We start from the raw sequence: 12,500 nt of genomic DNA, 5'->3' as shown, positions 1-12,500 counted from the left end.
AAACTGTGTTAATCTGTGTGTTAATCTGTGTGTTAAACTGTGTTAATCTGTGTGATAATCTGTGTTAAACTGTGTGTTAATCTGTGTTAATCTGTGTGTTAAACTGTGTTAATCTGTGTGTTAATCTGTGTTAAACTGTGTGTTAAACTGTGTTAAATTGTGTGTTAATCTGTGTGTTAAACTGTGTGTTAATCTGTGTTAAATTGTGTGTTAATCTGTGTTAATCTGTGTGTTGAACTGTGTTAAATTGTGTGTTAAACTGTGTGCTAATCTGTGTGTTAATCTATGTTAATCTGTATGTTAAACTGTGTTAATCTGTATGTTAAACTGTGTTAATCTGTATGATAAACTGTGTTAATCTTGCAGGACCAATAGACCTATTCTGTGTAAAAGGTTGCAGAACAGCCAGAAGAAATGATTTACCTCTTTCTGTGTCAGCTGTAGGGTTTCCAGTAACTTTGTCAGAGAGAACTCCATCACCTCACTGTGAGACCACACACATCACACACATCACCTCACTGTGAGACCACACACACCACACACATCACCTCACTGTGAGACCACACACACATCACACACATCACCTCACTGTGATACCACACACACATCACACACATCACCTCACTGTGAGACCACACACACATCACACACATCACCTCACTGTGAGACCACACACACATCACACACATCACCTCACTGTGATACCACACACACATCACACACATCACCTCACTGTGAGACCACACACACATCACCTCACTGTGAGACCACACACACATCACACATCACCTCACTGTGAGACCACACACACATCACACACATCACCTCACTGTGAGACGACACACACATCACACACCACCTCACTGTGAGACCACACACACATCACACACATCACCTCACTGTGAGACCACACACACACCACACACATCACCTCACTGTGGGACCACACACACATCACACACACCACACACACATCACACACATAACCTCACTGTGAGACCACACACACATCACACACATCACCTCACTGTGAGACCACACACACATCACACACATCACCTCACTGTGAGACCACACACACATCACCTCACTGTGAGACCACACACACATCACACACATCACCTCACTGTGAGACCACACACACATCACACACATCACCTCACTGTGAGACCACACACACATCACACACATCACCTCACTGTGAGACCACACACACATCACACACATCACCTCACTGTGAGACCACACACACATCACACACATCACCTCACTGTGAGACCACACACACATCACACACATCACACACACCACACACATCACCTCACTGTGAGACCACACACATATCACACACATCACCTCACTGTGAGACCACACACACATCACACACACCACACACACATCACACACATAACCTCACTGTGAGACCACACACACATCACACACATCACCTCACTGTGAGACCACACACACATCACACACATCACCTCACTGTGATACCACACACACATCACACACATCACCTCTGTGAGACCACACACACATCACACACATCACCTCACTGTGATACCACACACACATCACACACATCACCTCACTGTGAGACCACACACACACATCACCTCACTGTGAGACCACACACACATCACACACATCACCTCACTGTGAGACCACACACACACATCACCTCACTGTGAGACCACACACACATCACACACATCACCTCACTGTGAGACGACACACACATCACACACCACCTCACTGTGATACCACACACACATCACACACATCACCTCACTGTGAGACCACACACACACATCACCTCACTGTGAGACCACACACACACATCACACACATCACCTCACTGTGAGACCACACACACATCACACACATCACCTCACTGTGAGACGACACCACACATCACACACATCACCTCACTGTGAGACCACACACACATCACACACATCACACACATCGCCTCACTGTGAGACCACACACACACCACACACATCACCTCACTGTGAGACCACACACACATCACACACATCACCTCACTGTGAGACCACACACACATCACACACATCACCTCACTGTGATACCACACACACATCACACACATCACCTCTGTGAGACCACACACACATCACACACATCACCTCACTGTGATACCACACACACACAACACACATCACCTCACTGTGAGACCACACACAACACATCACCTCACTGTGAGACCACACACACATCACACACATCACCTCACTGTGAGACCACACACACACATCACCTCACTGTGAGACCACACACACATCACACACATCACCTCACTGTGAGACGACACACACATCACACACCACCTCACTGTGATACCACACACACATCACACACATCACCTCACTGTGAGACCACACACACACATCACCTCACTGTGAGACCACACACACACATCACACACATCACCTCACTGTGAGACCACACACACATCACACACATCACCTCACTGTGAGACGACACACACATCACACACATCACCTCACTGTGAGACCACACACACATCACACACATCACACACATCGCCTCACTGTGAGACCACACACACACCACACACATCACCTCACTGTGGGACCACACACACATCACACACACCACACACACATCACACACATAACCTCACTGTGAGACCACACACACATCACACACATCACCTCACTGTGAGACCACACACACATCACACACATCAACACACATAACCTCACTGTGAGACCACACACACATCACCTCACTGTGAGACCACACACACATCACCTCACTGTGAGACCACACACACATGACACACATCACCTCTCTGTGAGACCACACACATCACACACACATCACCTCACTGTGAGACCACACACACATCACACACATCACCTCACTGTGAGACCACACACATCACCTCACTGTGAGACCACACACATCACACACATCACCTCACTGTGAGACCACACACATATCACACACATAATCTCACTGTGGGACCACACACACATCAACACACCACACACACATCACCTCACTGTGAGACCACACACACATCAACACACCACACACACATCACCTCACTGTGAGACCACACACACATCACACACATCAACACACATAACCTCACTGTGAGACCACACACACATAAACACACATCACACACATCACACACATCAACGCACATAACCTCACTGTGAGACCACACACACATCAACACACGTCACACACATCACACACATAACCTCACTGTGAGACCACACACACATCACACACATCACCTCACTGTGAGACCACACACACATCACACACATCAACACACATAACCTCACTGTGAGACCACACACACATCACCTCACTGTGAGACCACACACACATCACCTCACTGTGAGACCACACACACATGACACACATCACCTCTCTGTGAGACCACACACATCACACACACATCACCTCACTGTGAGACCACACACACATCACACACATCACCTCACTGTGAGACCACACACATCACCTCACTGTGAGACCACACACACATCACACACATCACCTCACTGTGAGACCACACACACATCACACACATCACCTCACTGTGAGACCACACACACATCACACACATCACCTCACTGTGAGACCACACACACATCACACACATCACCTCACTGTGAGACCACACACACATCACACACATCACCTCACTGTGAGACCACACACACATCACACACATCACACACACCACACACATCACCTCACTGTGAGACCACACACATATCACACACATCACCTCACTGTGAGACCACACACACATCACACACACCACACACACATCACACACATAACCTCACACAGAGACCACACACACAGCACACCCGACACATCACCTCACTGTGAGACCACACACACATCACACACATCACCTCACTGTGATACCACACACACATCACACACATCACCTCTGTGAGACCACACACACATCACACACATCACCTCACTGTGATACCACACACACATCACACACATCACCTCACTGTGAGACCACACACACACATCACCTCACTGTGAGACCACACACACATCACACACATCACCTCACTGTGAGACCACACACACACATCACCTCACTGTGAGACCACACACACATCACACACATCACCTCACTGTGAGACGACACACACATCACACACCACCTCACTGTGATACCACACACACATCACACACATCACCTCACTGTGAGACCACACACACACATCACCTCACTGTGAGACCACACACACACATCACACACATCACCTCACTGTGAGACCACACACACATCACACACATCACCTCACTGTGAGACGACACACACATCACACACATCACCTCACTGTGAGACCACACACACATCACACACATCACACACATCGCCTCACTGTGAGACCACACACACACCACACACATCACCTCACTGTGAGACCACACACACATCACACACATCACCTCACTGTGAGACCACACACACATCACACACATCACCTCACTGTGATACCACACACACATCACACACATCACCTCTGTGAGACCACACACACATCACACACATCACCTCACTGTGATACCACACACACATCACACACATCACCTCACTGTGAGACCACACACACACATCACCTCACTGTGAGACCACACACACATCACACACATCACCTCACTGTGAGACCACACACACACATCACCTCACTGTGAGACCACACACACATCACACACATCACCTCACTGTGAGACGACACACACATCACACACCACCTCACTGTGATACCACACACACATCACACACCACCACCATCACCTCACTGTGAGACCACACACACACATCACCACACTGTGAGACCACACACACACCTCACACACATCACCACACTGTGAGACCACACACACATCACACACATCACCTCACTGTGAGACGACACACACATCACACACATCACCTCACTGTGAGACCACACACACATCACACACATCACACACATCGCCTCACTGTGAGACCACACACACACCACACACATCACCTCACTGTGGGACCACACACACATCACACACACCACACACACATCACACACATAACCTCACTGTGAGACCACACACACATCACACACATCACCTCACTGTGAGACCACACACACATCACACACATCAACACACATAACCTCACTGTGAGACCACACACACATCACCTCACTGTGAGACCACACACACATCACCTCACTGTGAGACCACACACACATGACACACATCACCTCTCTGTGAGACCACACACATCACACACACATCACCTCACTGTGAGACCACACACACATCACACACATCACCTCACTGTGAGACCACACACATCACCTCACTGTGAGACCACACACATCACACACATCACCTCACTGTGAGACCACACACATATCACACACATAATCTCACTGTGGGACCACACACACATCAACACACCACACACACATCACCTCACTGTGAGACCACACACACATCAACACACCACACACACATCACCTCACTGTGAGACCACACACACATCACACACATCAACACACATAACCTCACTGTGAGACCACACACACATAAACACACATCACACACATCACACACATCAACGCACATAACCTCACTGTGAGACCACACACACATCAACACACGTCACACACATCAACACACATAACCTCATTGTGAGACCACACACACATCAACACACGTCACACACATTAACACATCACCTTACTGTGAGATCACACACACATCACACACGTCACACACATCAACACACATCACCTCACTGTGAGACCACACACACATCACACACGTCACACACATCAACACACATCACCTCACTGTGAGACCACACACACATCACACACACCACACACATCACCTCACTGTGAGACCACACACACATCACACACATCAACACACATAACCTCACTGTGAGACCACACACACATAAACACACATCACACACATCACACACATCAACGCACATAACCTCACTGTGAGACCACACACACATCAACACACGTCACACACATCAACACACATAACCTCATTGTGAGACCACACACACATCAACACACGTCACACACATTAACACATCACCTCACTGTGAGATCACACACACATCACACACGTCACACACATCAACACACATCACCTCACTGTGAGACCACACACACATCACACACACCACACACATCACCTCACTGTGAGACCACACACACATCACACACACCACACACACATCACCTCACTGTGAGACCACACACATATCACACACATCACCTCACTGTGAGACCACACACACACCACACACATCACCTCACTGTGAGACCACACACATCACACACACCACACACATCACCTCACTGTGAGACCACACACATATCACACACATCACCTCACTGTGAGACCACACACACCACACACATCACCTCACTGTGAGACCACACACACACCACACACATCACCTCACTGTGAGACCACACACACCACACACATCACCTCACTGTGAGACCACACACATATCACACACATCACCTCACTGTGAGACCACACACACACCACACACATCACCTCACTGTGAGACCACACACATATCACACACACACCACACACATCACACACATAACCTCACTGTGAGACCACACACACACCACACACATCACCTCACTGTGAGACCACACACATATCACACACATCACCTCACTGTGAGACCACACACACATCACACACATTAACGCACATCACACACATAACACATCACACACATTAACACACATCAACATCTATCACCACACACACACCACACATCACCACACATCACACGTATTAACACACATCACTATACATCTTCACATATCTCAACACATCACACATCACCACACATCACACACCTCAACACACATCACACACATTAACACGCATCACACACATTAACACACATCACACACCTCAACACACATAACACACATTAACACGCATCACACACATTAACACACATCACACACCTCAACACACATCACACACATTAACACACATCACACACATTAACACACATCACACACATTAACACACATCACACACATTAACACACATCACACACCTCAACACACATCACACACATTAACACACATCACACACATTAACACACATCACACACCTCAACACACATCACACACATTAACACACATCACACACCTCAACACACATCACACACATTAACACACATCACACACATTAACACACATCACACACATTAACACACATCACACACATTAACACACATCATACACATTAACACACATCACACACATTAACACACATCACACACATTAACACACATCATACACATTAACACACATCATACACATTAACACACATCACACATCTCAACACACATCACAAAAAGTGAGTGTAACGAGACACGGGACCAAAAACACACTGCCGGATCATTAGGTGGCAGGGAATGTCAGAGGAGACGTCCTGACAGTGAAGGAATTAGAGAGAACGTAAGTAAGATGAAAAGGAAGGATGGTTGAAGAGAAAATGGAGGGAAAAGATGGAGGGATGAAGAGAGGAAGGAAAATAAACTGAAAGTCATGTGGTTGTGGATCTGTTCACACTGCACCACATTTCTGAACTTCTTCACCATATTCCTCACCTCACTTTCTTCGCATTGAGCTGACGGAGGAGAACCATCCCTCCAAACGCCAGCGTGTCCATGTCCTCTGAAGCCACGGCGTCCACCACTCCACCTCTCACCATCTGAGCACAACATGCCTCAGCATCACCAGGAGCCTGAGCCACACGGGTGGGTGGAGAGGGAGAGAGGGGGGGGGGACAGAAAGAGAGGGGGGGGGCAGAGAGAGAGACAGAGAGGGGGGGGAGAGAGACAGAGAGAGGGGGGGGAGGGGAGAGAGACAGAGAGAGAGAGAGAGAGAGAGAGAGAGAGAGAGAGAGAGAGCGAGGCGACAGAGTGGGGCAGAAGAAGAGGAGGAGGAGCGGCGGGCAGAGAGAGAGTGAAAGTGTAGAAGAAGAGAGAGATAGGACGAGATCGAGTAGAGGAGTAGAGAGAGGCGCGTAGAGAGATGAGGGTTGAGAGAGAAAGAGGGGGGAGTGAGAGAGAGAGAGAGAGAGAGATTTGAGCGAGAGAGATAGAGAGAGCAGCAGCAGGGTGTGAAAGAGCAGGGATAGAGAGAAAGACGAGTGAGAGAGAGAGAGAAACGAGGCGAGTAGCATGTGAGAGAGAGTAGATGAGAGGAGAGAGATCGAGCAGAGAGAGAGAGAGACAGCGTGTGATATCGAGCAGACGTGAGAGAGAGAGATAGCTGAGAGCGAGAGAGAGATCGAGTGAGGACGAGAGAGAGAGAGAGAGAGAGAGAGAGGGAATGATGTGACAGAGGGGGGGCAGGGAGAGAGAGAGAGAGAGAGAGAGAGAGAGAGAGAGAGAGAGAGAGAGAGAGAGACCTTCACAAAGGTGTAATAATGAGCTTCTTCCCTGCATCTTTAACATCTCTGGTGTCTTTAAACTCAAAAGCTTTCAATTAACTTGTCTTTTCTCTTATTTTCCTGCTGTTTGATTTCTTCATGTCCCTTTGTTTTTGCTCTGTCCTCTCCATTGTCCTGTTTGTCTTTATATTGTTCCCTTTCTTTCTTATTTTCTTTATATTTTCTGTCTCCTGGTCACCTGCTTCCTCTTTTTCAGCAGAGGTCTTCCTCATCACACCCAAAACACCACAAGCTTCCAGAAGTTTCAGAAATGATAAAATCATCAGTTTACATTGACTTCAAACCTTATGTTCAGACCTTTGTCCACGATGTTCAGTACAATGTAGACGTGTCCTGTAGGAGACAATGTGCCTAAGCTGGTACAGTTCAGTGGGTTGTCAGAGAGAGTAATGGGGAGACTGGGAGAGAGAGAGAGAGAGACGTCCACACACTGCTTTAATAGAGTTTACCTGGACACAAGGAACACCCAGGAGCTGGAGGAGACGCAGGAACTCCTGGGTTTTAGAGGACACTGAGGGAACAAAGAGGCAGATCTTTAACATCATATCCATCACACACATCCTGTAAACCCTGAAGGACTCACAATGGCCACACACTGATTTCCACTTAATACAAAATTAAGTCATTACAAGCTGAAAGTTTAATCAGGTTCATTGTTTCAAATCTGTCAGAATTTAATCAGTTCTCCTAATTATAATAATGATCCTCTTACAGGTGTGAGAACGCTGCGCACTGCTCCAGCCTGCATTCTGCGCTCTTTTCTCCAGCTGAGGGATAAAAAGGAAAAAGTCAAAAAAGGGGAAAAATGTTTCGTCATGTTTGTGTTTTATAAGTAAATCTGCACCAAGTCGTGATTCTCACCACAGCTCTCTTCTGCTCAGGAGGATCTCCATCAAACACAAACACTGGCTTGATGTCGTGCTCCAGGAAGGTCAGAGTGCGGTAGAAGACACCTAACAAGCTGAAGCACACACACACACACACACACACACACAATATGTGTAATTTATATATAAAGAAAGACTTCTCTGTCTCTCACTGAGGAGATGAGAGATTCTGATCAAAGCTTAGAGAAGTTTATTCACTACACGAGGTTTTAGAATAATTTCTCTAAAATAAACTCTACACCACTTACTACAGAATAATAAACACTGTATGTATAATAAACACTATGTATAATACACACTGTATGTATAATAAACACTATGTACAATACACACTGTATGTATAATAAACACTGTATGTATAATAAACACTGTATGTATAATAAACACTGTATGTATTATTCACACTGTATGTATAATACACACTGTATGTATAATACACACTGTATGTATAATAAACACTGTATGTATAATACACACTGTATGTATAATAAACACTGTATGTATAATAAACACTGTATGTATTATACACACTGTATGTATAATACACACTGTATGTATAATAAACACTATGTATAATACACACTGTATGTATAATAAACACTATGTATAATAAACACTATGTATAATAAACACTGTATGTATAATAAACACTATATATAATAAACACTATGTATAATACACACTGTATGTATAATAAACACTGTATGTATTATACACACTGTATGTATAATACACACTGTATGTATAATAAACACTATGTATAATACACACTGTATGTATAATAAACACTATGTATAATAAACACTATGTATAATAAACACTATATATAATAAACACTATGTATAATACACACTGTATGTATAATAAACACTGTATGTATAATACACACGGTATGTATATTAAACACTATGTATAATAAACACTATGTATAATACACACTGTATGTATAATAAACACTGTATGTATAATAAACACTATGTATAATAAACACTGTATGTATAATACACACGGTATGTATATTAAACACTATGTATAATAAACACTATGTATAATACACACTGTATGTATAATACACACTGTATGTATAATAAACACTATGTATAATACACACTGTATGTATAATAAACACTGTATGTATAATAAACACGCTACTTATGAATAGAGACACTATTATCTAATAATATATTTACATTATGTAAATGAAAATGTAGAAATGCACTCTGATCTTTTTTAGTCCTAATATCAATCCATCGCTTGCATCAATACGTGGATACTTTACACTTTTAACTAAAAACATCAGTTAAAAGTATTAAATCTGTTTGTGATAAAGGTTGTTATTTAAAGGCATTATTGTTGTTTTTTTTTTCTTTACCTTAAATTCAGATTAGGAACAGCTGAACGGAACTGATTCACAATAATGGACGTGTCAAGTGCGATTATTTTTCCTTAAACAGACAGACATGATGATTAAAGAGATTATAATAACAACAATAACAACAACAACAACAACAACAACAACAATAATAATAAGTAATTGATTTTTAAGGACAGCTTTTTAACTCAATCAGGTAACTATTTAAAAAACATATCTGTAGAAAGACTTTAATATGTTTGTATTATGTTCAGTGATCTGGCCTTTACAATAGTGAGTTATTTACTACCATCCTAGACTGTATGTGTGATCCATCAGCAGTCCTTTACATCAGTGTTAAGTCCTTTACATCGGTGTTAAGTCCTTTACATTGGTGTTAAGTCCTTTACATTAGTGTTAAGCCCTTTACATTAGTGTTAAGTCCTTTACATTGGTGTTAAGTCCTTTACATTAGTGTTAAGCCCTTTACATTAGTGTTAAGTCCTTTACATTAGTGTTAAGCCCTTTACATTAGTGTTAAGCCCTTGACATTAGTGTTAAGCCCTTGACATTAGTGTTAAGTCCTTTACATTAGTGTTAAGTCCTTTACATTAGTGTTAAGCCCTTGACATTAGTGTTAAGTCCTTGACATTAGTGTTAAGCCCTTTACATTAGTGTTAAGCCCTTTACATTAGTGTTAAGCCCTTTACATTAGTGTTAAGTCCTTTACATTAGTGTTAAGCCCTTTACATTAGTGTTAAGCCCTTGACATTAGTGTTAAGTCCTTGACATTAGTGTTAAGCCCTTTACATTAGTGTTAAGCCCTTTACATTAGTGTTAAGTCCTTTACATTAGTGTTAAGCCCTTTACATTAGTGTTAAGCCCTTTACATTAGTGTTAAGCCCTTTACATTGGTGTTAAGCCCTTTACATTGGTGTTAAGCCCTTTACATTGGTGTTAAGCCCTTTACATTGGTGTTAAGCCCTTTACATTGGTGTTGAGCCCTTTACATTAGTGTTAAGCCCTTTACATTAGTGTTGAGCCCTTTACATTAGTGTTAAGTCCTTTACATTAGTGTTAAGTCCTTTACATTAGTGTTAAGCCCTTTACATTAGTGTTAAGTCCTTTACATTAGTGTTAAGTCCTTTACATTAGTGTTAAGTCCTTTACATTAGTGTTAAGTCCTTTACATTAGTGTTAAGCCCTTTACATTAGTGTTAAGCCCTTTACATTAGTGTTAAGTCCTTTACATTAGTGTTAAGTCCTTTACATTAGTGTTAAGTCCTTTACATTAGTGTTAAGTCCTTTACATTAGTGTTAAGCCCTTTACATTAGTGTTAAGCCCTTTACATTAGTGTTAAGCCCTTTACATTAGTGTTAAGTCCTTTACATTAGTGTTAAGCCCTTTACATTAGTGTTAAGCCCTTTACATTAGTGTTAAGCCCTTTACATTAGTGTTAAGTCCTTTACATTAGTGTTAAGCCCTTTACATTAGTGTTAAGTCCTTTACATTAGTGTTAAGCCCTTTACATTAGTGTTAAGCCCTTTACATTAGTGTTAAGCCCTTTACATTAGTGTTAAGCCCTTTACATTAGTGTTAAGCCCTTTAAAACCCCAGCTGAACTTATAACTAGCTCATGTTTACATTACAGGAGCTTAGTTTGGCTTAGCTAGTCTGATTAGCATCTCAGCTAACATACCAT

General features: G+C 43.5%; 1 protein-coding gene across 2 annotated transcripts in view; it reads right to left on the bottom strand.

Moving 5' to 3' along the window:
• zgc:110269 (probable flap endonuclease 1 homolog) overlaps positions 1 to 12,500 on the bottom strand; it is a 17,451-nt gene that overhangs the window by 4,771 nt on the left and 180 nt on the right. For both annotated transcript variants that reach the window (XM_047806266.1, XM_047806265.1), the window contains exons 1-7: positions 12,498 to 12,500; positions 10,819 to 10,891; positions 9,421 to 9,520; positions 9,272 to 9,326; positions 9,009 to 9,070; positions 7,712 to 7,848; positions 424 to 484 (exon numbers count right to left, since the gene is read on the bottom strand). The exon at positions 12,498 to 12,500 is cut by the window's right edge. In XM_047806266.1, the coding sequence (XP_047662222.1) occupies positions 424 to 484; positions 7,712 to 7,848; positions 9,009 to 9,070; positions 9,272 to 9,326; positions 9,421 to 9,520; positions 10,819 to 10,891; positions 12,498 to 12,500 (491 nt within the window). The remainder of the gene's footprint in view (positions 1 to 423; positions 485 to 7,711; positions 7,849 to 9,008; positions 9,071 to 9,271; positions 9,327 to 9,420; positions 9,521 to 10,818; positions 10,892 to 12,497) is intronic.

This window comes from Tachysurus fulvidraco, chromosome 22 (genome assembly GCF_022655615.1).
Source record: "Tachysurus fulvidraco isolate hzauxx_2018 chromosome 22, HZAU_PFXX_2.0, whole genome shotgun sequence".
Taxonomy (NCBI): Eukaryota; Metazoa; Chordata; class Actinopteri; order Siluriformes; family Bagridae; genus Tachysurus; species Tachysurus fulvidraco.
Note: the sequence above shows the minus strand (reverse complement) of the source record. Positions and strands in the feature narration are given on the sequence as shown.